The 26751-nt window shown below is 47.0% G+C and overlaps 11 protein-coding genes across 11 annotated transcripts; 7 read left to right on the top strand and 4 right to left on the bottom strand.

Annotated features, from left to right (window-relative positions):
- Positions 1-388: 388 nt before the first annotated feature.
- BHQ10_010103 (uncharacterized protein) lies at positions 389-1642 on the bottom strand (the record flags this gene model as incomplete). The annotated part of the gene is made up of 1 exon (XM_040872697.1): positions 389-1642. One exon carries the CDS (start codon positions 1640-1642, stop codon positions 389-391), a length of 1254 nt encoding a protein of 417 aa, XP_040738605.1.
- A 976-nt stretch (positions 1643-2618) lies between these two features.
- On the top strand, positions 2619-3393 carry BHQ10_010102 (uncharacterized protein; the record flags this gene model as incomplete). Its single annotated transcript, XM_040872696.1, has 3 exons — positions 2619-2669; positions 2733-3158; positions 3238-3393. 3 exons carry the CDS (start codon positions 2619-2621, stop codon positions 3391-3393), a joined length of 633 nt encoding a protein of 210 aa, XP_040738604.1.
- A 2720-nt stretch (positions 3394-6113) lies between these two features.
- Positions 6114-6901, bottom strand: BHQ10_010101 (uncharacterized protein; the record flags this gene model as incomplete). The annotated part of the gene is made up of 3 exons (XM_040872695.1): positions 6114-6451; positions 6503-6529; positions 6580-6901. 3 exons carry the CDS (start codon positions 6899-6901, stop codon positions 6114-6116), a joined length of 687 nt encoding a protein of 228 aa, XP_040738603.1.
- A 2166-nt stretch (positions 6902-9067) lies between these two features.
- Positions 9068-9439, top strand: BHQ10_010100 (uncharacterized protein; the record flags this gene model as incomplete). Its single annotated transcript, XM_040872694.1, has 1 exon — positions 9068-9439. One exon carries the CDS (start codon positions 9068-9070, stop codon positions 9437-9439), a length of 372 nt encoding a protein of 123 aa, XP_040738602.1.
- Positions 9440-10302: 863 nt separating this feature from the next.
- BHQ10_010099 (uncharacterized protein) lies at positions 10303-11601 on the top strand (the record flags this gene model as incomplete). The annotated part of the gene is made up of 1 exon (XM_040872691.1): positions 10303-11601. One exon carries the CDS (start codon positions 10303-10305, stop codon positions 11599-11601), a length of 1299 nt encoding a protein of 432 aa, XP_040738601.1.
- A 1146-nt stretch (positions 11602-12747) lies between these two features.
- BHQ10_010098 (uncharacterized protein) lies at positions 12748-13563 on the top strand (the record flags this gene model as incomplete). The annotated part of the gene is made up of 3 exons (XM_040872690.1): positions 12748-13166; positions 13224-13295; positions 13353-13563. 3 exons carry the CDS (start codon positions 12748-12750, stop codon positions 13561-13563), a joined length of 702 nt encoding a protein of 233 aa, XP_040738600.1.
- Positions 13564-13769: 206 nt separating this feature from the next.
- On the bottom strand, positions 13770-17446 carry BHQ10_010097 (uncharacterized protein; the record flags this gene model as incomplete). Its single annotated transcript, XM_040872689.1, has 4 exons — positions 13770-15459; positions 15507-16338; positions 16388-16417; positions 16474-17446. 4 exons carry the CDS (start codon positions 17444-17446, stop codon positions 13770-13772), a joined length of 3525 nt encoding a protein of 1174 aa, XP_040738599.1.
- Positions 17447-18797: 1351 nt separating this feature from the next.
- Positions 18798-20279, top strand: BHQ10_010096 (uncharacterized protein; the record flags this gene model as incomplete). Its single annotated transcript, XM_040872688.1, has 1 exon — positions 18798-20279. The coding sequence occupies one exon, from the start codon at positions 18798-18800 to the stop codon at positions 20277-20279; it is 1482 nt and encodes a 493-aa protein (XP_040738598.1).
- A 661-nt stretch (positions 20280-20940) lies between these two features.
- Positions 20941-22455, top strand: BHQ10_010095 (uncharacterized protein; the record flags this gene model as incomplete). Its single annotated transcript, XM_040872687.1, has 1 exon — positions 20941-22455. One exon carries the CDS (start codon positions 20941-20943, stop codon positions 22453-22455), a length of 1515 nt encoding a protein of 504 aa, XP_040738597.1.
- Positions 22456-22670: 215 nt separating this feature from the next.
- BHQ10_010094 (uncharacterized protein) lies at positions 22671-24047 on the bottom strand (the record flags this gene model as incomplete). The annotated part of the gene is made up of 1 exon (XM_040872686.1): positions 22671-24047. One exon carries the CDS (start codon positions 24045-24047, stop codon positions 22671-22673), a length of 1377 nt encoding a protein of 458 aa, XP_040738596.1.
- A 1134-nt stretch (positions 24048-25181) lies between these two features.
- On the top strand, positions 25182-26009 carry BHQ10_010093 (uncharacterized protein; the record flags this gene model as incomplete). The annotated part of the gene is made up of 1 exon (XM_040872685.1): positions 25182-26009. The coding sequence occupies one exon, from the start codon at positions 25182-25184 to the stop codon at positions 26007-26009; it is 828 nt and encodes a 275-aa protein (XP_040738595.1).
- Between the last annotated feature and the right edge of the window lie 742 nt (positions 26010-26751).

Genomic DNA, 26751 nt, shown 5'->3' with positions numbered 1-26751 from the left:
ATGGTGGTATAATTACAGGGTGTTCAAATGGAGTGTACGCACTTGGGAACTAAATGATGGTGATAGGATGTATTCTATTGATGTATGATATTGTATATAGAACTGAAGCGGATGTATTCTATCTAATTGACAGACATTGGTTTGGCCGATATCGTCCCGATACATACCACTGACGAATCGAGAATAGGCGATAGGTATGCTAGCATCGAAGCCTTGAGTTCCCTGGAAGGTTGCTCATTCCGAATGGCTGCGCTGTCTGTCTTGTCCCTGGTGGTGATGGCACCTATGAGACGGCCTTATATGATGAGCATGCCATCAGCCATCGTCATAATGGGGAGCAGTGGCTATGACCACAGCAATGATTATTTCATATAGAGCCGACCGAGGTTCAGCCAGATGTCAATTGCACACTCTCCATCTGACGCATCAACGTCGAGCTACTCTCTTCCTCTTCATAGCCAACCTCAATCGAAGTCTTGGGCCTATTCTTATTCAAGCCATCCAGCAACATGCACGCCTTGCAGACCTTCTGACTCGAAATATATCCGCAACGCTCGCATTTGCCCATAACCTGAGCCCTGATTGTCTTTCCCTTGATCTGCTGTTGAGCAATTTTCTTTGGCTTTTTGGGATCATTGGCAGTCGGCAGCGTTATTTCAATTTCATGATCTTCGGCAGCCTCATTCGCCGCAAGTTGCTTCTCCATCGCTGCCATTTCCCCGCCACTAGACCGGCCATTATGGTTTCCGCATCCACCGGTCGAATAATCATCCGTATCGGCGGTAGAAGAGGCGCGCTTCACACTACTGACTTGAGGCGGTACCAACAATGCCATATCTTCGCCACTTCGCACAATATCAAGGATAGAACTCGGTCTGATCTTCTCGAGATCCTTGATAAGCGTTCGGGCGCTACCACGGAAGGCCTCTGGCGAGTAGATACACTCCGTACTAAAATAATCCAGCTTCTTGTGATGCGCGTATAGCACAATCTCCTTCTCGTATGCATATTTGAGCGGCTTGCTACGCTTCATATCCGAGCTATCTTGACCCGTGACGATACTCGTACCCCTCGATAAACGCGGCAGATCACCACGTAAGAGATTCATCATTACCGTTTCTGCGACATCGTCCGCATTATGGCCCGTTACAATATGCTTGATACCCAGTCGTGCCGCGCCGCGGTCGAGGGCCTGTCTTCGGAAGACGCCACAGTATGTACAATTTCCCTTCTTACCGACTTGAGCGACGACCTGATCCATGGTCCAACCATATAATTCATCATATCCGACGATCTCGAGTGGCATTTCGTATTGTTCCGCGTTGCGCTTGACGGTCTCTAAACTATCATCTCGATATCCCTTGATGCCTTCGTCGATGGACAGCAACACGAGATTCAATCCATAATCGTATCGCTCATTGAGCGTCTTCATCACAGACGCCAGCACTGTACTATCTTTCCCACCACTAGCGCCGATGGCGATTCGTTCCCCGCGCTTGAACAACGAGGTCGAGACGATGGTTTCGTGGATTTCGGTCTCGAATATTTCGATAAAACATGCTTTGCATAGTTTATGGCGGTTTTTGGGTCGTATTATCACGGCTCTCGCGGCCTGGCAGTTGAAACAGAGTGTTGGCGCCATCTGATCGGTTTGTTGCTTCGGGTTCTTGTAATTGCCTGGATGAAATCTAAAATTTGAGACGATAAGATTGCCGCCTCACACCCCACATGCACTTTTTTCGTGCTAGGTCATATATGGTAAAGCGCGCTCATCCCGCCAGGGTTAGGGTTTTGAGAAGCCCTAACTTGATGATGAGCTTCCTGAATTTTCATGCTTCACTATCTACTGTCTTAGCTGTCATTCAGAAAGTAAGCACTTGTATGCATCTGTACCACGTATTGGTATACTACTCGCACTATTTAGGTAATCAACCTATATTTCGACAGCCGGAGGGCAATATATACAAAACCTATTCTGTCAATCATCTATCCAACTAAAGCTTATCAAATATCAATGTGCGCATCCGAATACTTCTTCGACCGTCTACATCTATATATGTCGATATCTCTGAGCCATCAGCAACACATATCATTACAGTATCCACATCTAATCGTGGAAGGAACCTGTTTTATGCCGTGGTCGAATAAGACACTTCCGGCATAGTAAACTCCATTCTATGGAGTTATCTCGCACGCGCGATCCACCGAGCAATAGCCTTGAAACCTTTTACGTGTGCATAATGCTAGCCATGATAAGCATCTCCTCACACATCGACACGTTGTAAGGTCGGGAAGGGGAGGCTTCTGTGATACATGTAGGTATAAACGCCTCACTGTCTCAGAAATCCAAACCAAAACCAAGTTTTGAGACCATCAAACATCATTGATACCTATGTCGGATACAAGCTCTGAGAAAGGCAAGTTGTACATGTCGTTATATATGCATGTAACCAGGTTTGGCCAGACTGGCCCTTCTTAGGAGTATGAAAGCTCATCGTGGGAGGAACTCAGACAGAGTTAGGCTTAAATAAGCCGCATTCTCCTCCCATAGAGCATGGAAGTTTCCTGAAGTATCAAAGTTTCATTCGTCAAGCGTAGCTAGAATTCTGATTCTCAAGATGATGCTCCTCGCTTTCGCAGTGCTGATTATGTCTGCAGCGGCAGATTGGGTATGATGCCCWTTTTCTACTCTACAAGCCATTAAAGAAAATCCAACCTCACGATTGATACAGTTCCCACCTCACAGGTTGGCCCCTTCCGAGTCACCAATGCCGGGCTACGACATTGTCGAACTCTCCTGGGAAGTGACCCCAACACCCGGCCAACCCGCCATCATTCTCAACGGAACCGTCGAACAAGTCCGCTCTCAACTCCTCGCGATCAATCCCAGATATCAATTCGGATTCATTGCAAAGCGAGGAGATCTCCTTGCCGCTCCTACAGCTGCTACAGATCTCACCGAGCCCACTGCCGTCGCTCATTCTGCACAAATTTGGAAAATGACTTGCGGTGGCTACGACTCAGCAGATACAAGCCAAATCGAGGATGGTATCAAATATCTAAATGGTATCGCTGGCCAGCCCAAGAATGGGCCTGGGCCAAATAATTGCGGGCGAGTAAGCTGCTCGTACAACTCATCGATTTGGTGGTGTAATGATGTAAGTGTTCCCTTTTCAATGTAACCGTCTATGATCAGGTATCATTGAAGTTGGCCGCTGACTTTGACTCTACCTTTAGAACGCCTCGCCTCAAGCACTTCCGGGATTCTATACCATTGCAACAGGCGCCACGAAGATTATCAACGCGTGCCTTGGACAGAATAATAGCACTGTTTCTGGTACCGGAGAACACCCGGGTAATTGGAGAGTTGTTGTCAAGGGGGATATATGCTAGACTAGAGACTTTGTAACTCTCTCTGTCTTTTTGTCTAGATTAGACTAGCATATGACCGAGACATTTTTGTTCATCTACCCAAGAAGCAGGTTCATTAATCCTGCGACCTCCCGTTTAGTTGAGTGATTTTTATTTCATCAATTGTTAGCTCCCAAGATTTTCAGTGCAATACTATTAGTTATCTATAATGCTTCTGATCCAGTAGCCGGTCAGGTACCACGAATGATGTCGCATCTGTTGTCTGTAATACACCCTGTCACACAGTGAGCGCCATGGCTTGTGCAACTAGAGAAACATACACTATATGATAGTCTCCGGAATCTATGGTACCTTGCTACTCTATAGATTCGACTACAGGCGCCATATCCAGCACTTGGGGGTCTTTTTGCTCAAATAAAAGAGTCCACGTACATCGGACATCGGTATCGTAGATAATATGGCTAGAGATGGACCCAATATGTCGAGATGTGGTCGGGCATAGGCAAGCTCTTGCAGTCCCTTGGCATCGTTATATTCTTGAACCAGCAGATCGGGTTGCCCTGATTTCGCCCTTCGTGCCATTACTTTAAAGTCGGTGATTGGTGTTGCGGAAAACCATGCCTTAAGTACAACACTCCTGATTATTCAACATTAGAGATCTCCGAAAGTGGTGACGAGGCGAGAAAGGTCTTCTCTGCTGGTGTCGTCACCAAAAGGTGTAGAAACGCTAGGAGTTTGTCCTCGATATAGATCAATGTAGGGCGCTTAATGTTGTGTCCTCTGACGTTAGAGATAGGACCTAGAGAGCATGGAAATTCTTGACTTCTGGTTGTTCTTGAGCTATTTGCCCGACTGCCGTGTTATAATACAAACGCAACAAAGAGGAAGTGAAAACGGTAACCAACATACCACATCAGAAAAGAGCAGGAATGCCGGGTGGTATCATGTCAGAAGTAACGTAATATCATTCAATAATCCAAATACGTAGGCTCGTGCTACAACGTATTTCTTGATTGAGTCATTTCAGTATCGAAATAGGTCTGTATCATCCTGAAGCTGGAGGTGATGTGTACATGATGTATTATCTCTGATAGCAATCATATACTGTAATCATTTCTTCTTGTGACGGAAGAAGTCATGTATATATATATATATATATATATATATGTATGAACACGCGTTGATGTGTGTAGGTTGAAACAACCTTGGGAGTGCTCACAAGCAAGTAGTTGCTTTATATACCCAGAAGTTGACTAGCCCCTCTTAACCAAGCATGCCCGGTTATTTCAATGGTAGAATGTGAGACTTTTACGACCATCGTATCCCCGAGGTATAAGACTGCTGTCATCTCAAAGTTGTGGGTTCGAGCCCCACATCGGGCGATCCTATCTGTACGGATAGGCATTATCTGTTTTTTTGTTCTTCCTCCTTTTGCAACATTGTTGGTAGAAAATCATGTACTTTATATCTATCACACACTAAATCAAAACTCTATATTGGAAGGCTTGGTTGGTTTTTGGACGAGTTCCACTACCTAAGGCGCCGTGAGCTTATATGTTGACACCAGAGATAGACAGCAGACAACAAATGCTTATCGATAAAACACACCAAGTCTCGATGAAAATCGACGTACAATTGGCCTATCGAGCCGTCGGCATATATAATCCCAAGTCTGCTCCATTGTCGTCACTAGGAACCAGATCAGTCACCCACATCACCCACCTAACCTCCACAATATAATAATTGATGAGTCTCATTTGTGATCTTAGTTTCCGATGGACTCAGACTATTGATGGCTTAATCGACTTCTTAGCCGATTTACGAGATCTACAGCACCAGAGGGAGAAATACGGAGCATAGGAGAATGAATCTAGATCTGAGATGAGGCTATATTATCCGATCTGGTGGACCGATCGAGGTGAGGTTATACATCGTGAACGTTGAAATATGAGCTATCTTGCTAGCGTTTGTGTCGCAGTTCAATAGTCTCGAACTTCATTTCAATAGATGGCGAATTGTGACATTCTCCATATCATGATCTCGATTCACGGGTGAGACTTAGTACTAGGTACTATAACCATATTGAACGTCAAGAGCATTGACCATGAACACTTTCTCTCCAAATTCTATTGACCCTGACCATATTCATTCCATAGTCCACAAAATGTGGACCTTATCGGAACAAAATTTCTTCACCAATCGAAACTACTAACCCTTGCTTAAAAGGTCCACCAAATGGCAAAAACACCGGAGCAACCAGTACCATCCATTGAAATTTCTGAATGTGGCTGAACGCCGAAATCAATCAATATATGTACCGGTGCATTGGCACATAACCTCCTAATTCATGCCCAGACAATGATCAGGTCTTGTCATCGTGATCGTTCCTTGATGCATATATCCGGCTACACATGCATACGGAGTAAGTCGGGTCTATATTTCTATGCATGTTCACCGGTAATATGGGATTATGTACGGGAACACCATACATAAATCGTTCAATCAATATATGTAAGTAAGCTTTTGCATGGCCCTGTCACATTCCTGAGGCTGCAGCGGAGATGCAAGCAAAATGTACCTAAATGCCTGTTGAGACGCGAGAAGGGATTTTACCAATGTCCTGGTAATAGGAATATATTAAATATGTAATGGGTTAAACGTAATGCACGCTTTTTCCCTGTATAGTATATAACTTTTATAAGACAAAAACATCATACGTCAGATACCTTTCTGAGGTTCGACTATATCTTTCCCTGCAATAAATTGCCAATCATCTCACGACCAGTAATTCTCGTCGTAGCCCACAACGTAGGGAAGTCGAGTGTAGACGTAAATGTATCAGCGTATCCAAATCCGAGCATGGGAGGGATCCATCCACGGGCATATTCAAGCGCAAAGCACGATTCGTCCATCTTGTATTGTTTGACGTCGCCGCGGCGCAAGTGGTGCACGCTTCCTTGGGGGTAGACTTCGGGTTCGTACTCACCGGGCACGTAGGCTAGTTGGGTGCCTTGGAGGATGTGGAAGTAGTCGTCTGCTGTGTGGCGGCCGGTGTGTCCTTCGGTGCCGATTGCGGTTCCTAGGATCGTTAGTCTGTATTCATTATTGTTGAAAGGAGGAATGGACGAACCGAAAATGATCAAGTACTCAGTGATACCTTAATCAGGCGTTAGTTGTGACCTATCAAAGGAGATCGTTGACACTCACTGGCATGAATAATATACATGGCACCCATGGCGCCACCAGCGTTGTTGAACACCCACTCCTCCTCAAAATTCAAATGCTTTCCTTCGAGTTTCTCATCCAATTCCCCGACAATGTACTTGACGACGGCGCGCGTGTCATTTCCATGCGCAGCAATGGCGCGCTGCGAAACATCATGCAAATGGGCCGGGTCAAAGATGTAGAATGACTCGAGATGTTGTTCGAGGTAGTAGAACAGAGAGGCAAAAGCGGCGAGGAATACAGCGAGGATTGTGAGAGTTCTGGTGCAACAGCCTCGCGAGGAGGCATTGTTTGTCTTTGCCATTGCTGTGGAGATGTGAGGACTGAAAGGTCAATTCGCCGTGTCAGGAGCGAAGCTGTGTTGTCTTTCCAATTGTATCTTGGAAAATGGCAATGAAGATTCGCAACTTAAATTTAAGTTGTTGTTCCTGATTTCTGCCTGGGGAAAATCTCGCGCTGGTAGAGAAAGGAGATGTGCGCTAGACCAAAAGTGGACTAGACGTTCAGCTTATCGGATCCGGCACGATGAGTTTAAAGCTCACACCACTCACTCGTTCACATAAACACTACTATCTGGATCCGCATGAAGAATCGTTATCTGTAGTCGATGATTAGCCTGAATCTATGCGATTCTATCCAAGGTTCTCGTTGCCTTCAGAGAGTCGTCAAACTCACGGCCTTGAGCTTACAATAGGAGAGATCTTTTTCAGCACCCCGTACTTCGTACCTACCTGTGTACGGTAATGGCCCCGTCCTTCCGAGTCCGCGTGTGATGTTTCGTGTCAACATTACCAGTGAGACTCCGAACGAGCCGAGCTTCAGCTTGCTTTCTAATACCTTTTGTAGAGTGCAGTGCTGAAGAATCGACGTGGAAGCAACGAAATATGATCTGAAGGTTCTCCATGTGACGAATCAGAGAGGCTATACAGTAGACTTACCTAATTGGTGCTAGCTAGCCGCTGCATCGAAATCGGACCCGCCGTTCTTCCCTGCCGAGTTGATCTTCTTCATTTCATTTATTTTTATATTTTATATTTTTAACACTGGCCTCGGCCCAGACTCTCTGGCGTTGACGTTGACGTTGTCGCCACGCAATGTCGGTGTTTCTCGTAGCGCCCGGCAGTTCTATCAGACGTGGAGGCGTATCCTCATCGCTATGAATAGCTAGGTGTTGCATTCTCGCGCCTTCTTAGGCCCAGCTCCTGTTGAGCGCGAGGAACATGAAACATTATTACCTGGAGGGGTCCAGGTATCCCAAGGATGAGAATATTGATCATTTGAAGATTTGCAGACAAAGTCAGTATGAAGGGTCTGGGGTCGGTGAATGAATGAAGGAGAGCTCTTGTAAGGCATTTCGTACAGGTAAGGTGGTCAATGCCATTATCCCAATACAGGACGTCCATTCCCTATCTAGGTGCGTGTCGAGGCATGCGACCGAAGGCCTCAGCGTCGGAAGAGAATGTCAAGTCATGTGATTTGATATTCGTCATACCGTATTATGTGCACAATCATAGCGTCGGATTCTTGTTGAGTCCTAGGTTTTCTAAGACAAAAGAAATAGGATCGCTTCCACGTATCACTGCATCGTAGCAGAATTGACATTTATCGAGGCGATCATCATGATGTTTGCGGGAACATGCTACAGCAAAGTAGTAGTAGTACAAACATTACAATGTACGGCTCGGATCATCAGATCATCGCAGGTCAGAAAGGGCCCTTTCCGTGGCCTGGGGTTGGGGGCTATGCTACCTAGTTACGAGGCCCTATCCAGCGGCTACTCAGACGTATCCAACAAAGTTCGAGAAGGAATGGGGATGACATCAATTTACATATCGAATGTTTTATGGATTTGTTTCATGCAGTGAACACGTACACTGACGATTATTCGCCGAGGGTCCTTTGTAGGAGAGTTGCACTTTAGTCCCACGATGATTGGCTCGGACGATACCAACGAAGCTTCTCGGGGTAAGCTCACCAGGTCAGATTTATACTTTTGTATGCAACGGTTCGTGTCAAAGGATCGTGTTCTTCCTTTACGATGCGATCGAGAATCTAGGTTACCCGAAGAATCAATAAATGCATTCCGACTCGGAAGATCCCTTTGTGTCTGAGGGAAAAGAATAGATAGTCTGGGGATGCCAAGCCAGTGCTCAGTGTTACCATCGGAGGATTGCTCTTTGTACTAAGCATACAATGACTTGTTCTCTTTGTGACTGCTTACTATGTAATACTTACAAAGAAAACCATAGATAGGCCTGAATACAGAATCAGACTCCTCGCATACCCATGACACAGACACCCAGTGGCTGACCTAACCAAAGCGTCGCGGGTGATGGTCGTCAGGGGCCCCACGCCGCCCACTATTGGCTGCAGAAGCCGCTGTGCCCTAAATTGGAAACACTCGCACCCTCAGGCCATCCCAACGAATCACCTCCCCATACACCACCATTATTTTTATCCATACTCCGTAATGCCCTCCTTAGCCTGTTTCCGATCTTTCCAAGGTGTTTTAGAAGACCGCGCGCACTGGGGCATGACCCTATTTCCGTTGTCCCTCTATGACCCTAGAAGCCTTGCCCCTCCACGAATCGCGTCGCGGGATGTCCTTGTCAAGAAGCATCGCGCTACAAAGATAGAACCAGGCGCCTCCTACGGTCCTTTGGATCTGCCCAGGAAACGCAGGTATGCTGGCATACTCTTTGCCAACCCCCCTGCCGCGACCCATTTGGTTCTGTTGGAGTCCGGCCTCTCCACAGTGAACAACTGGTTCGTAGTTGTCCTTGCAGCGTTGGCCGGCAGCCACCAAGCGCCCTCCCTCGATTGGGCTGAGGATCATACATAGTGCATACTGTGGGCGACTGACGATGTGTGGCATCCAGTGCATATAACTACTTGCCTGCGACCTCACATTTTTCACGAGGTTCATCCACATGCACACTTTCTCTCGTCTAATCAATAATACTGTCTACTAGTCTTTTCTCTATCTTTGTTCACTATTTGATTTTCATTTTAAACCATCCATCCCTCTCTTTTATCAATCTTTCTTTTCCTGTTTTTGCTCCGTTTACCATTGCATCCTACGGTATCATCCTCCTGCCTTAAAAGCTAAAGCTGCTGTAACTGCAGCCCCCACGACCACACTCGACCGCTTACTCTGACATTTTTGACTCAGTGCAACGATCGACTGCATCATAAATCGACTAGCGCCGTCATCATTACTATAATCTTTTTGGCTTGTCTCTCGGTTGCCGGTAGTGTACTATATACATTTATCGATAACGCCCTTGTTCACAAAGGTTGACACGACAACACCAACAATTTGAGCCACATTCTTGAACTACGGATAATTGCTTTGCTGGGCAGGATCTCGCAACAACCCTGGTTTCAATTTAATATTCTATTCGATCTCTCTCGTTCCACGTTCGACATTCGACAATTTGTTTAGTCCACTTTCGCTGCTCAAGATCTTTGACCAGCAACCCTCACCTCGATACCACATCCCCGGAATCCCACCATTCTGAATTGGGTATTTTTGGAATATACTTTTGCTCTACATTTTTATTTTCTTGGATACTATTCCCTTACTCTGCTAGTCAGGTTGGAACAGTCTCGAAAGGAAATATTCAAATACCTCGACCGTCTCGTTTTTCTACCTCGATCCTTGTCTGACTAGCTAGCCCTAACCCGCTACCATCTCGAGCCACCATGGAACCCAACATGAACTCCAGCTTCAACTCCAAAATGCAATCGTACAACCGAGACGCATTGAATGAGTTTGTCATGCTCCCTGTGTCACGGGAAATGATCACCCACCTCGCTATACAGGCATCGAAAGTCATCCGCTGCGAAGGCCATGTGACCGCATCATCCATGAACCAGCATGGCCAACCCACACCTCCCAGCACTCCTCCCTTGGATCCTGCCGACACCCTTCCTCCTCTACCACCACTAGAAGCCTTTATCTCGTCTATCGTTCACCGATCACAAGTCCAGGTACCCACCTTAATGACTTCGCTGGTCTTCCTTGCTCGTCTTCGTGCTCGATTACCGCCTGTGGCAAAGGGTATGCGATGCACAGTCCATCGTATCTTTTTGGCTTCTTTAATCCTGGCCGCCAAGAACTTGAACGACTCGAGTCCGAAGAACAAGCACTGGGCACGTTACACTGCTGTGCGAGGGTACCCAGGGTTTGGCTTCTCCCTGGCCGAGGTCAACCTAATGGAACGACAACTTCTGTTCCTTCTGGACTGGGATACTCGCGTCAATGAGGAAGATCTATTCGAGCATTTTGAGCCCTTCCTTGCTCCCATCCGCCGACAATATGAGATTACCGAGCAAAAGGAAGCCATGGCTCAACAGCATCATCACGACTGGTGGCGATTGAATGCTTCTGCCGAGTCTCTAGCTGCTCGCCTTCGTCGTCAGAAGCAAGAAATGCGGGGAGATGTTGGCTCTTTGTCTCAGCGAAGATCGCAATACCTCACCACCTCCACTATTCAGCAACAACAACAACAACCGCACGCTGTCAGCCGCAATTCTCCACTGGCCATGGTCGAGGATACCGATCGATACAGCCCATATCCTCGCCGTCGCGCCTCACCCTACCGCAGCGCCAACCGCTCAATCTCTCCTCCCTCCGTCAAGGATGTCCCTGCCTTGTCGCGTACGGAAACCAGCAATTCCTTGGCTCCTTCATCCCGATCTTCTAGTGTGGCACCTAGTGTCCGCAGCACGCCTGGTAGTATCAGCACTTGCTCATCATCCGTGGACGAGGTAATGGTCGTCGACGGAAGTGCCAGCCCAGCCAGCTCGGCGCTCAATTATAGCTACGTCAACGTGCAGTCCATGAAGTCTCATCCCAAGCAACACCCTTCAATGCCAACCATGACGCAGCACCCAAGCAAGAAAATCAAGACAAGCAACAGCCTGGGAGGTTCAGGTGGTGGTCTGATGGCTCGTTTCCTCGCTTCTGCCGCCGGCGCCTACCGTCGCAATGCCGTCTAAACAATCATCACCTCATGGAAAATGACCGAGCTGGTTCTCGCTTTTCCTTATATCCCTTTATTTCCTTTGTCATGGCTCATCTATGGAGTTGTTTACTTATAATCATCTGAAAGAGCTACAGGGGTATACTTTACCCCAGTATCTGTCAGGAAGGGAAAGGCTTTTATACCCATTTTCTTTTCGCTTCTACTTTCATACACTGCATCTGGCATGGCTTGGCGTTTTCTTGTCTATTTTCTTAAGATTTTCAACTGTTTATTATGTTTTCGTTTTGTGGCGTTACTTCCATTATGTCTCCATTGATACGTGGTGTATGAGAAGTGATGATCAATGGAGTTGTTGGATGTTACAAAAATTATACATGTTTGAGTATCTTACCCATCTATTAATCAATATGACTGGACTATTGGCTTTGATGAGCTTTCGAACTAGACAATAGATAAGAATGCCTAGAGAAAAGATTTGTATGCGCTTGGCGGCACCGCTTTACGCGCAGGGTTGAATTCCAGAGTTGAAGTCTAATATTGAGAATGGTTTTTCTGGGCTTTACCACGCTCTACTTACACAAAAGATATATTATGAACATAATCAAGTAAAACAAATTCTACAGCATGTATTTATAAGCTACTTAAGTTTTACTGAGAACCAAATTAAATAGAGGTGGTAAGTTAACATTTCCTAACTATCTATAGGAATTGTATCCTGATCAGGCCCACCATACTATAGAAATCAATAGGGGCAACCATAGCCTACCGCAATCCGAAACAAGAATAGCCCTAATCAATCCATATTGATTTATATGGTGATCTCATAAGAACCTGTTTTAGTCTAGTCTCCAAATATCAGGTAGGAAAGCAGTGCTTAATTTCGTCAACATGAAACAGGCAGGACGGGTTTGGTGATCTTATAGACCGTCGAATTTATCCGGAGGAATTAAAATCTTCCACCTACCCTATCTTGCCAACTAAGTATAATTTTCGTAAGACTTTGTCAATGGGCAAGAACAGCAGGGCCTTTTGAGATTTATATAATATACCTATATCATCCATGGGTTGGCTTCGGGAACATACTTCGAGAACAGGACTTTTCTTTAATTCACTACGGCATACCTTTACTTACAGACTAAAGTAAAACAATCCCCCAAAGATGCAACTCATTACTGCTCTCGCAGTGGTTCCCACATTGGCTCTTGCTTCCTTTGTTCCTCTGCCTCGCAACGATGTTGTCAAGCGTGATTCCTGGGGCGGAAGCGTTTCCCTAGGTCCTTCTGTATCCACCATAGTTAATGCTGTGACCACCATTATTCCCGGCACTGCGCCATCTACACAGAATGGTGAACTCTTCCTCTGGCCAGGTATGAGCAACGGCACCGGAGATTTGGTCCAGACTACCTTGGAGAGCTGGCCTGACAACAGCTGGTGCGGTGCTACTACTGGTCAGTGGTGTGTTCGTGCCAGTCTCTTCGGCAGCTTTGGACAGTGCTCTGGCAATGCCAGCCCTATCAGTGGCACTGACCATGTTAAAATTGAGTATACTCTCGAGGATGATAACGAGACCTGGACCCAGTAAGCCTTCTTTTTCCCTGTGATTTGTGACAAGCTAGAAAGCTAATTTACAACCAGGACTGTCACCAACGCTGTCAGCGGCGCTGAGCTCTCCAGCTTCTCCTATGCTTCTGGCCCATACATGAGAGGGTAAGAACCCTCACCCCCTTATGGTAGACACACAGCTTTTCACTAACACCGTGATAGATACGGTACTGGTACTGAGTGCGATGACTCTTGTTCTGGAACTATTGCCGCCCAGCAGTATATTGACACTACTATTACTCTGGCCTCTGCCGACCCCGACTTTGGTAGCACCATTGCCACTGCTTCTGGTGCTACCTATACTGGATTGAGCTCTAGCCAGGGTGGAAAGGTCTGGACCATTCAGGAAATTAATATCCCTGCCATGGTGTAAAGAATCTTCGAGAAGACCTAGGAGTACTCTGGGAATGCTTAGCTATGATCTAGGATTATGCTGTGAGCGCTTCGAGATATTAGGATGAGAGGTTATGTGCTGTATCGTTAAAGAGGCGCTGCTGTTCGAACCGTCGCGACATGAATCTGTTACCTTGTCACTACCTAAGTACCAGGTTTTTCCTAACGCGCCGTGACCTTTCTATTCTATATTTCAATGCACTCCCCCTGGTAGCTTTGACTCACTGAGTAGAATTGAGCACGCCTCTGAGTGCCCATATTCCTGAGTGCCGTGATCAGATCGGCCATCATCCTGAAGTCGACATCAGCGTTCCTGTCGAGGAGTAGCTTCACTACTGCTTTATGACCGTTTATACCCGCCCGAAAGAGTGGTGTCGAGCCAAAATCATTTTTTAAGTTGATATCAGCATTCTTATCGAGCAGTAGCTTTACTACTGCTTCATAACCCCCCTTAGCTGCCTGTAAGAGCGGTGTCTGGCCGTTATAATCTGTTGCGTCAACATCAGCATTCTTGTCAAGCAGCAGCTTTACTACTGCCTCATGGCCGTTCTTAGCTGCCCATAAGAGCGGTGTCTGGTCATCATCATCTTTAAAGTTGATATCAGCATTCTTGTCCAGCAGCAGCTTTACTACTGCCTCATGACCGTCAGTAGCTGCCAATGAGAGTGGTGTSGAGCCATATTTATCTCTTGAGTTGATATCAGCATTATTATCAAGCAGTAGCATCACTATTGCTTCATAGCCCTCCTTGGCTGCTTGTGAAAGCGGTGTCTGGTCCGCATAATCTCTCGCGTCGACATCAGCATTCTTGTCAAGCAGCAGCTTCACTACTACCTCATGGCCGACCTCAGCTGCTAATGAGAGCGGTGTTTGGCCATAATTAGCTTCCGTACAGTTGATATCAGCATTCTTATCAAGTAACAGCTTTACTACTGTCACATGACCGTTACTAGCTGCACATAAGAGCGGTGTCTGGCCATCATAATCTGTCGTGTCGACATCAGCATTATTATCAAGCAGCAGCTTTACTACTGCCTCATGACCGTTAATAGCTGCCCATGAGAGCGGTGTCCGGCCAAGAAGATCGTTTGCTTCTGCGTCAGCGGAACTTTCTAGCAGAGCTAATGTGGATTTTGAGAGTCCAAAGTATGCTGCGAGGTGCATCCCTGTCATCTCAGTTTCAAATGATCTTCTCAGTCTATTATATAACATAGCCTGGCTACAAGCAGAAACTTTGGACTTAGATCTAAGGAGATCTAAAACCAGCTTTCCACCTTCAATCGGAGATTCGACAGCGTGGTATCCCCAATTCTTTGCCGCATAAAGATAGAGAATATGCGACTTGCATCTCTCCACCAAGTCGTCTTCCGTCGGGGTGCTTCCAGCTTCAAAATCTTGAAATAACAAGTAAGTCACACATTTTTCCGTGATATCAGTGTGGGCATTAGGAAACCACGTTGCCCAATTTCGCTCGAAGTATTCCTGCGTTGTATAGTGGATCAAATGGACCAAGCCACTCTCTTTATCAAAAGTGATCAATCCAGCGCACATAGAGACAATAAGTCCAATATCCGCTACATTCTCTTGGTCAAGTTGAGATTCATTTACTTCGACAGCCAAGGCATGTTGAAGTTCCGTCGATAATAGGGGCCTCTTAGCAAAGAAGATCCATGATAGAGCTTGCATGGCCAATTCTCTGTGTTCTGGGATCTGTTCCTGAATTCGTTCCAAGGCTTCAAAATAAGCGCGATCCAATATTTTGGGTCTGTCATTGGGTCCCTCCGGTAATACCTCCAACTCCCCAAGTGCGATTCTGATCGCCTTGGCCGTTGTCTTATGGGCTAGAGAATCAACATAAAGTTGGGCAAGAAGAAACCTAATCATTGTCAGTCAGCTTGATCATCTTCCAAGAGAGATACGTACATCCCATCCACTGCCCTAGCGATCTTGCCCTTAATCTCCGTTTGGAGAGATTTATCTTTCAGAATCCAGGATGGAAAATCTTGCAATCTCTGATCCAGATATTTCTCCACGTCCATATCATTAGCACGGATTTCAAGTCTGATACTTTGGTCAAATTTGGTCTCAATATCCTGGATGTACCGCGATGTTGCAAAAATGTTTAATCCAGCCTTGGCCTGAAGGTTGAAGATCTCTCGCATAAAAACCTCACGACCTTCGTAGGAAACTTGGCATTCGTCTAGCGCATCGATGATGATAAAAGTCCTTGAATAAGTAATGGCGATATGGTGCAATATGTTCCGAATTTCATCAGGTGACGGGCGGGTTTGCCTAGTCTTATGAACGTTGTATAGGTTTTTCACAGTTTCAGGAATAGAAGGCTGCTGCTGGGCTAATTGCTTGAGCAGGCTCATAACTAGATCAGCGGACTTTTGTTCATGCTGTTGCCGGAAGTTGCAATACAGATATGCGATGCCGACGCTTGGGTCGTTCCCAAACTTGGCATGTAGGTAACGGATAACAATTGATGTGAGCATGGTCTTGCCCGCTCCTGGCATACCAGGACAGAAGAGAGTTTGGTTACTATGTGCAAGCCACTGCTGGAATTGATTTGACTTCAGGAACCATTCTCCAGTTCCTTCTTGTAGCCGGGTGATCAAATCACTTTGTTGCAGAGCATAGTTTACCGGTGTAAGCCAATTCATAATGATTTGAAACTCTTGGTCGTCTCCGCGTTGGCTCAGCTTCTTGACAGTCGCATCTGTACCATGAGTATCCTTCCGAATTTCTTTCACTAGGCCTGGTTAAGCAAGATTGTTACTCGTATAATTCTCTATACTAACCTGTGGAAAAAATTTCCGCAATCTTTTGTTCTGTCTCCATCTGTTAGATTGTAGGACATTGCCATACAATGCTAAGAATTACTTACGACAGATATCTGCAACTAAACTCTCTTGTGATACCCCCTTTGGCACATAACCCAGCAGCTCCTTCGTAAAAGCCGCCGCGGCTAGCGCAGCATACCCTTGCCATCGTTTATTCTTGTGCGAGTCAGCATAGTCACATATGCCACGAATTACTAGACAAGGAAAATCCGCCATCAGGCCTGCTGCCTCCATCTCAAAACACAATGCACCAGTCTCCTTGCGGATAGCCTCCCTCTTCTTTGCGTTTTTGATTAAGGTATTCCCAGAAGCGATCGTTCCGTAATGAATATGTGGAATACTATCTTCGCGAGCAGAACGACCATCCTCCCAAATCACTGGACATAAATCGCAGGACGTGGCATCATCAAGATGCTCATGCTCTTGTTTGAATAAGCGGCCCAACTTATCATTAGGCCGGCCAAAGGTTTTCTGTGTTCGTGTATTTCGTCCAATAGCTTTCTGGAGGTAATGAGGATACTGAGGATCATCATACAGTTCGGCTGCCCTTAGTTGAGCCAGCGCGTTCAGCATAGGCTTCGGTGGGCTATTCAAGGATCCAATTAGGTGAATCTTGCCGTCTTCGTTAATCTTCCCCATATCGTGTTGAATGACGCCGCCATGACAGCCTTCGGGACGACTAACCACTATATCACCTAGGCGAATGTCGTGTGCCGCGGATGGAGCTCCTCCACCAATGCCTACCATCAACCCGATGCGAAGCGAGTCACTGAACGTTCGTATCATATTGATGGCGACTGTGGTAGCCGAAGTAGTCCCGTACTGTCCATCCGGCAGACAGGCGATAACGACATAGTGCCACCCGATCCGGCCTAAGGTGTAAGTGTTAGTATCGGATCTTTCTTGCTCGTGAAGAATGCCAAAATTCTCATCAAGCATCTGGATCGCGGCAGCCGCTTCAATGGGTAGGGCGCATATCCAGCCGATCTGAAACTCCTTCTTTGACGGAGTTTCCATTGTTGATTCCCATCAGATTGTAAAGCCTGTATCTAACGCGTGATGGACGTAAACAGAGATCAGTAGCATTGTACATTCCTTCTTGCTCAAGTCTTTGCGAAAGGGAATTTTCGGTGCCTTGACAAGGCTGAACAACGAGTGAATGGCAAGGCTAATTTTGAGGTCTTGGGCGGCAAGAAGGCGATCATGATTGGAAGCCACCCAGGCTTTTTTTTGCAGGTTATTATGCAGCTTGTCTACCATTCATTGGCCAGAACTTGGAGAAATATATGACCTGACCATTGACAAGGCAAACAAGTGTATTAGAGTGTGATGTAACCTCATTGTGCTCGTCGAACGCAACTTCTCGTTCACGAAACTTGTGTTGCTCGAATTGAAACTACGGTTTGATCTAATGGAATGCTTCTTGGTGACAGACTGTGATTACTTCTTGCTCAATATTCGGTACGGTATCGTATTGATGAACGTGAACTACCCGTAATTCATTGGGCGGAAGCGCACTAATTGTTTCGAGAATCTCAAGATAGTCCAAATGGGGACATAAACTAGTTAGGAACGGCGTAACAAATGCTTAGAAAGACCGAGCTGATGTGGATAGCTTAACTGAACAGTGAGAAGCCGTCATACTCACTGAGCAACGACACGGTCCCCAACAATCACAAAAGGATTCTAAGCGGTTTAGTGAGCATGGGTCCAGAGTGGAATCTACTCACGAAAGCGGCGCCAGCTGGAAAAGGGAAAATCCCCACCTGGAAGGGAAAATATGTTTCGTATCGGAACCTAGGTACAGCGTCGGGAGATCGCCGTATTGAGACGTTCAGGAGGCGTCGCATGACAACACTCGAGGTATAAGCTATACTCACATAGCTAATGTTGCTGGAAATATACATGTGAGAATGCACCTGAATGGTACAACATCTTGTAGCCTAAGCCAACGCCGAGTGTGGCATGAGCTGGTCACACGACTGTGGAGATGGAGGGTTCTTAGGGCTAGATCATCGGACAGCTAGTATGAACCAGCCTTGGTAGTTGCATACTTGTAGCATCTCCAATAGGGAAGTGAGTGTACATTAGATATGAATGCTGCAGCAGTACTACATTGATTTAGATGATGTTTTACAGAAAAACGAGTACGGCATATAAAAAGAAGTTGTATGTGATTGATGCCTCAGGCACAGAGCATAAACTTCTGAGCGGGACTAGCCCCTCCTTCTGAATCAGGACTAGTCGCGACGTCACTGAGTTGATTGTCTGATGCAAGCTCGACTTTTTATTTTCATTTTCGTTACATTTGAACTTTTTCTTTCTTAAGTCTCCGGAGATAAACGAATTGCGAGGACTGACAGGCAGCATGCCTTCGTCAACATGCCATCTCCCTAACGGTCATACCTTCTCGGTGACGCCAGTCTTCGGAGGAGTAACCTTCAAGGAAACAGATGCCTGTGTTCACAACCCGTCATTTCCTCCAGGATGGACGGTCGTCATTCATACCGAGAAAGCGGTTGAAGACGGTCATGCAGATGACGAGCATCAAGTACGCGACAGCAATGATACCACTATAGACACGACAACTGCATTAGAGCCAAAAGTCCGCATTTCTACTTTTAGAAAGCCAACGTTACGGAACGATTGCATGTTCATTTCTTCGATAAATAATCCTAGTGACTTCAAGACTCCTGTTTCACCTTCCCGTCAAATTGCCATGATGCTTTGGGCGACCCTTTGGTGGTACTTTCATGAATCAGAGCCCGATTTGCATCTGATAACCGAAGCTTCAGCAAACACAGCAGAGCTAGGCAGACCAAAAGGCGAATGGCGAGTGAATATTAAAAGAGAAGGGGTCTTCAAGGGCAGGAATTTGCTACAGAAGCTGGAGCGTATGGGTCTGATCTCGAGTGAAGATTCGTCAGTAGGCACAGAGTCACTCGAGGTTCGGAATCCGGCCAACTGGGCGAGGATGTTTACGAGTCGGCGAAGCTTTTGGCAGTTGGATCCTCGGATCTTTATCTTTACGCAGTCTCAGACGAATATTACGCCGGTGAATGCCGTTTCTTTGTCACCTCTCAATTCGCCATACGGTTCTCGGGCTGCTTCTCCAACTCTGGAGAGTCTCCGAATCGTGGAAGGCAGCGCGTCTCCGTCTGATTCTCCGCCTCCTATCCACGTACTAAATTCTCTCGCTGGACCGTTCCACTCAAGTAGTCATCTACCGACGTATTATCCACCGGCTCCGACTCAATATATCTTCACAAATGGTGTCCGCCATCCTCTCCGTCAACGAGCTCCGCATCAGGGAGAGACGTTCTATGTGCGCTATGTCCCAAGTGTTGGGCAATATCTTTCATTCCGTGTACCGGTCCTCAATACAGCAAAAACGAGCGGCCCGCATCACAGCCTTACACCATCCACATCATCACTAGTCGTACCCCATGTTCCGAGTCCTTCGGGAATGTCCGATCTGGACCTATTACACAAATGGATGAACGATCCACGCGTCAATGCAGCATGGGGTGAAGCAGGATCAAAAGCCAAAATCGAAGAATTCTTGAAACAAGGTCTTAACAGCCGGCATAGTTTCCCTGTCTTTGGATGCTGGAATGGTAAACCATTCGGCTATTTCGAGATATACTGGGTCAAAGAAGACCGGTTCGGACGACTCTTGAATAGTGTCAGCAACTATGACCGAGGGCTCCATGTATTAGTTGGTGAGGATGAGTTTCGTGGCTCTCATCGTGTGCGTATATGGCTTAGTTCGCTGGTGCATTATTGTTGGCTGGCTGATCCACGAACGGAGACTGTTTTGCTGGAGCCTCGAGTGGATAATAAAAAGTAAGCCTCCCCCTAGTATTTCCAAACTTGTTGATTGTCTAATGTGATTACAGGCTTATATCGTATCTCATGGAGCTGGGCTTCTACAAAGAGGGGGAAGTCAGCTTTCCTCACAAGCAGTCTGCAGTGATGAGGATCAATCGTGATATTTGGAATCAACCAGCATTATGATATGGTTACTAATATTTGAAAAGAATTCTTGAGTTTTCTTCTCGCACAAGTATCATTAGACAGTTGATATACCCATTTCATTCACGTGGTGAACGGTATATAAATCTATTGCTGTTCTATATTTAGCTGTGGCGAATATCATCTGCATCTCCGAGGCTGATTACCAATACCTTGCCGCAATTAATAAACTTCTTGCGCAATGTCTTTAATCGATTAGCCATATAATCAATATATATCTCTCTATTCACATCGAAATATAAACGTAGACATTGTAGAGCCGAATCGGACATAAGACAGAGAGGACTTGGGCTAGGCCGGTTGCGGAAGTAAGAGCCGGCGATAAGCGTCCCTCCATCCCCGCGGTGCTCGTATTCCAGGTACAAGACACAACAAATAAATAATTTGTATCCCAGTCGTACAATTCATCGACTCCTCTATACATGCCACTTGAATATTTACTTTCGTTATCTGTGTCCTTCTGACTTGATGCAAACATGCCCCTCACAATCCTCTCCGGCGCACAAGTCCGCGCATTACTCCTCTCACTCTCTCGCGACGACGTCCTCACCCTCCAACACAACCTCGCCGACGCACTGCGCGAATACTCAACCGGGTCCCAAGAACAAGGCTGCTCGGCGTCATACCAGCCACACCGAACCGCAATCACTGGCAACGATGGCAAAACCACAATCTTTATGCCGGCGAGCACTGGCAAGACGACGGGCGTCAAGATCCTGTCGTCGCCACTACCTTCCTCGTCCTTGACCGATAAGCCTGGATGTACGACTATAGGACAGGAGTTTGCGGATTCGAGACAGTTGGCCAAGGTCTCGTTGTCGTTAGAGGAATATTCGTCTAGACGGTCTAGTAGTTCGCTGTCGGCTGACGTGAGCTCCATGTCCCTGACGTCTTCGCACGACGACGACGGTGGTAGCGTTGGCGGTGACGACAGCGAGGTTGAATCCGGCTCATTTTCGTCTTCCACGGGTGATGGCGCGCCAAGCATAAATCATCAATCACTGAGTTCACAATCGGGCAGTCCGAGGGCGTCGAAATCATACATGGGGAGCGTCCAACATCTCTCTGGCAAAGCATGGCCGCCCGTCGGAGCCCGCGACTCATCTCCTCGAGGCACATTGACGCTCGTCGGCCAGGACGGCCTCCCCATCGGCCTGATCAGCGCGCAGGACCTAACTGCATTCCGCACGGCACTCACGTCGCTATTCGTCTTCAATAAACGCAAACACGTCAAAACAATCACTGTCTTTGGCGCGGGCAGACAAGCATACTGGCACATCCGCCTTGCCCTTTTGCTTCGCGGTCCCGAAGTGAAACGCGTGTATATCATCAACCGCTCCTTTGACCGCGCCGCAAAGCTTTTGAGAGATATCTACGCAGCGGAAAACGCATCGTGGCGGTCCGACGTCAAATTTCACGCTTTCAGCAGTGACTTTGTCGAATATAACCGTTTGTCCCGCGAGGCAGTCCGGAAAGCAGATGCAATTTTTTGTTGCACACCATCCCTCGAACCACTTTTCCCCGCGGAGTTTCTCACATCGACCGAGGGGCGGCGAAAGGGTAGACTCATCGTCGCTATTGGATCGTATAAATCGCACATGACAGAACTACATCCAGACATTTTAAAGAATGAAGTCAAACCACCCACTCAAAACGCACATCATTACCACAAACATGCCCAACGAGGTGGTGTCGTGTTGGTAGATAGTCTTGAAATGTGTCTACAGGAAGCAGGCGAGATTGTACAGGCAGGGTTGGGCCCTCATCAACTCGTTGAGATTGGAGAATTGATGATTATGAAACATGCTGCGAGACTAGGAATAGAGCAGCAAAAGGGGAATAGCGAAGAAGGGTTGAAGAAGTGGCTGGAGAAGGGAAATGTGGTCTACAAATCTGTTGGCCTTGGGCTTATGGATTTAATTACGGGTAACGATATGGTAGATATTGCGAGGAGGAGAGGTGTTGGGACTTTTATTGATGATTTCGAGTGATGTTTCTTGTCGGCCTATACATTTTATTTATGATACCTATGTATGTGTTTGAAAGGCACCTGCACATATAATTACAATCGAACTAATGGTTGGAAGACTTTATGACCTGCACCTGTATTCGTATAACTGTGAAATGGTATATAAGAAAAATCCCACAAAACGACTCCGAACCAATCCACTAAACCGAGAGCACAAATACACAACGAAGAAAAAGTTTACATCCCCCATAAATCATCATCATTCTTCACCATATCATCCTCGTGCAACACCTTCAGACCATTCGACTTATCAAGACGTTTCCGATCCCGTTTCGTCACGAGCCGACTCGGCGTCATAGGCGTGACAGGCGTAAAGGGCATGTACGGACTGTATGGTGTAGGCATACCGGTGCGCGGTCCACCGGGGGCATGGACCGGTCTTTCCAAGATGGTGGTCTTTGTAGGCGGTGCACTCATGGGAGGATTGAACTGTTGCCGGAATGGAAGGGTGGAGTTGCTGCTGTTGATACTCAGCGGCGCAGGAGCATTGGCACGCATGCTGTTTGGTGTGCTGATGGGTTGGAGCATGAATCCTCGAGGTGTTTGCATGGAGTTGGAACCTGGCAAAGGTGCTGTGGGTGGAGGACCCGGGTTGTAGATTCGTGGTGACATTGGTGGTGCGCTGTCTTGGAATGTGGCTGCTGTAGCTGTTATGGCGGCTGTTTCTGCTGGATCGGGTGATTTCAAGGGTGGTGAAATGGGGAGCTCGCGGACAGAGCGTGGCGATTTCAGCTTGTTAGAATTAGAGGATGAGCGTACGGGACTGAAAATTGATAAGTTTGAAAGTCTGGAGAGTCGTTGACTTGTTCGGGATTTGTTGGTTGATATGCTTCCCTGTCGGGGAGATAAGGGTGCCTGGACGACTGTAGGCTGTAGTGGGAAGGAAGGATACTGATTGGCAGTGTTTGGATCCGCAAATCGTGGCGAGGTCAGGGGAGTAGCAATTGGAGTCAATGGCTGATTCTCAATCACAGGCGAGGTATGAGCAGACGCCTTTTTGGCATCATGTTCCATGACCGCCGCATACAAAAATTCCATCTCCTCTTGCGCTCGTCGTCGGTCTGCAGTCACGACATCCTCGTCAACAGTAGCAACACTGCTGTTCATCGAGCTCTGGGCTTTGTGGCCCTTCGTCACACTTGTCCACGACATATTCCAGCCGCGTGGTTTGACAGGACTCGGGAACTGGGTGTCAACTGAGTAACCGGAAATAGGGCTTGGATCGGTGCTGTTGGCGAATGGGTTGCTGAAAGGTTGCAGCATTACCATGTCAAGGGAGTAGTTGGATGTATGAGCTGCTCGGCGGAGTCGTCTTCCTACAAAGAGCAGAAGAAAGACGACTATAGCATCAAAGATCACGTAGCTGGCTGCAATACCGCCTATTTGAATAGGTAATTGACTCGACTTATCCGAATCTTCGGAGCGCCGTGTGACGGTAATAGAAGATCCACCGGTAGCAACCGGCTGAGCAAGAATTGTTGGCAGTAACAAGTAGAATGTGAAAAGTAAAATCGAAACCCAAGTACTATCCCGCGTTGTAGAGAAAATGAACATGCTGAGAAATGTCGGTGGACTCTCGGGATGATTTATACGGACTTTGCTCTTCTCATCTGGGCGGAAATGGAACACCACGGGGACCTCCTGTCAATCAAATCTCGAAACCACACGAGTTAGACGTTGGAGCAGTATGAGAGGGGTTGACACAACAGGTAGATATATGGGGAGATCATGCTCCTGTGCTGTGCTTCGGGTATTCTTAGGCGCATAGTGGAGAAGCGAGAGTTTTCTGTGACGGACGAGTTGCCGGGCCGCATTGGGGGGTCGCTAGAGCTTGAAGATGTGCTGGGGGCAGTGATTGGGCCGCTGCAGATGTGAAGATGTGAAATTGAAGTCGATGGCTGCAGGGCGTCCTGCCAATGGATCTTGTTTCTGCAGCAGGGAAGGTCACCTGTGTTTGCGGTTATGATTGGCCGTTGCGTGCAAATCGAGGATGCACGCGGGCAGCCAATCATGCCCCTCAACCAATGTTTCTCGCTGTTTAAGCGCCCGCCAAGATCCGCACGGTCCATAGCTTCCGTGAAATGGAGCCAATTATATTTAGTTTCTATGCCTTTATATGATTGGCCAGTCTATACTATACCAAATCAACGAACGTGGGATCCGATCTAACTCATGTCTGCATCCATCGTACATGATTGTTGATATTGACTCTCTAGTCTGTGTGTGAAAATGCTTGTGGGAGAAGGATATGACCGCGCTAACTCTATGCGGAAAGCGGTGCTGGAGACAAGGGCAGGGAACTTCTGTCAACAATAAATAATGACTGATGGACCCAGATTCAAATTTGGGACTTGGCTATCTCGCACGAATATAGAATTGGACATTTTCTAGAGACCAATAGAAATCGAGCTGTTGCATTAATCAATAATATGTGGAAAAACGTATTACCAAGGAAACACGAATTTTGTCGTTAAATTAGCTTTGGTCAACCATTCACCGACTTGAACCCTGACCCTTCTCTGCAGCATAATACAGTGCCACGAAATAAGTGTTCGCACCCCTGTGCGGGTACTAGGGTTATGGGGGGTGCGGACACTTTTTTCATCCCACTGTAACTTCCCCGCACTACTCTCTTTCTGGCTCTCTCTAGAAGCTGGATAACGGATTATCAGCCTCTTCAACCTCATCATGGCGGACCTGATGGATCCGCCTTGCGTACCTATCACGGACAAGGAATCTCGGACCTTCCCAGCTTTCCCGCTCCTCCCTACTGAGATCCGCCTCCGAATCTGGGCTCAGTCACTCCTACCCCGCGTCCTTGAGCTTCACTTTCCTCAGGCCCACCATGCTGACCAGTCTAGCATCGATGCCGACCATCATTCCATGCAACGACCGCCGGCGTTCCAGTCCCGGTCCTATAACCCTGCCGCCCTCTCCGTCAACATGGAGGCTCGCACTGTCGCCCTGACTGTCTACACAGTTGCCCTCCCCCTCACACCAGAGAAGCACCACGGCCTTGCCCTAGATGGACGCCGAGTGCTCTACATTTCCCCTGACCGTGATATAGTAGTCCTGCTGGGCTATGTGCCGGCCACGAAAGTGAGTCGGCTGTTGAGCTGGTTTCGCGAACAGATTCGCGTTCGGGTACATGGGTTAGGGGGTAATAGCCTACTTACTGGACTGTGCAGCATCGGTGTAAGCGCGGCCCAATTTACGAATAATCAGGGAGCGCAACTCCTCCGGATTATAGGAAGGGATTTGTTTCATGATGTTGACTACTTTATACTGGTTATTGGCTCAGGGCCTGGATATGGGACGAAGCAGGCCCCCCCTGATTGGTGGGATGGTGGGAAGTGCCTCTTGCGCGAATGGTCGCAGTATGAGAGAGATGAAGATGACCAATATAGGGAATTCCAGATGGGTGTTGGTCGGCAGTTTCGCGATCGGGATGGTTGGATGGTCGTTGGGAGGAATCATATGAGGATTGCTAGCATCTATTTTGAAAATGGGTGGTAGACAATTTCTTTATGTTCATCGATGTGACTATCTTCTACTACATACTAGCCCAAGGCTGGTGTAGAGGGACAGGAAAGGGTAGAGTAGTGAGTTTTTTATCTTTAGGCACCTTGAATAGCCAAGCCAGGCAGCCTCATCCAGTACAGTGTATGCCGAAACACTGCGAGCAAAATATGCTCCTCAGAGCCAATGCCCTTGGTCACAAAAAGCTCTATTTGACATGCTTGCCGCTAAGGAAATCGTAATTGCGCCATTGTCCAAGAATGCAACAATGTCGATATCCTCTATCCATCCGCTCAAAAGAAAGACTCATCAAGCATCATCTAAGCCTATATTCGCTGAACAGAGAATTCATCTTCCTACGAATGCCATCGCTATCAAGGTCATCAAAGAACTTTGTTCCGACCGCGATTGATATACCTTCACGCCACAATACAAGAAGGTCACCTTGACAACGCATGAAATGAGCAAGAAGTGGAGTCACATATTTATATCAAATTTCCAAGGTTCGTTCAATCGTTTCTTTCTCCCCTATCAATAGGTTACGTTGAACCAAAGGGTATTTGGTTTCCAAGCCTTTATATGATTGGCCAGTCTATTCCAAAGGTACATTCAATATCAAATGAGGTACCTTACAAGGTTACACATGCTTACAGAGACTAAGAATCATTATTCTTACCCATAGTATCTCCCTTCCTGAGCCCATAGAAAAGCGCAAAATTGCCACCAGCGCAGCGCGAGA

Source organism: Talaromyces amestolkiae (genome assembly GCF_001896365.1).
Source record: "Talaromyces amestolkiae strain CIB chromosome Unknown scaffold29.1, whole genome shotgun sequence".
Classification (NCBI taxonomy): Eukaryota; Fungi; Ascomycota; class Eurotiomycetes; order Eurotiales; family Trichocomaceae; genus Talaromyces; species Talaromyces amestolkiae.
The sequence above is the reverse complement of the archived record's forward strand: the minus strand, read 5'-3'. Positions and strand labels throughout refer to the sequence as shown.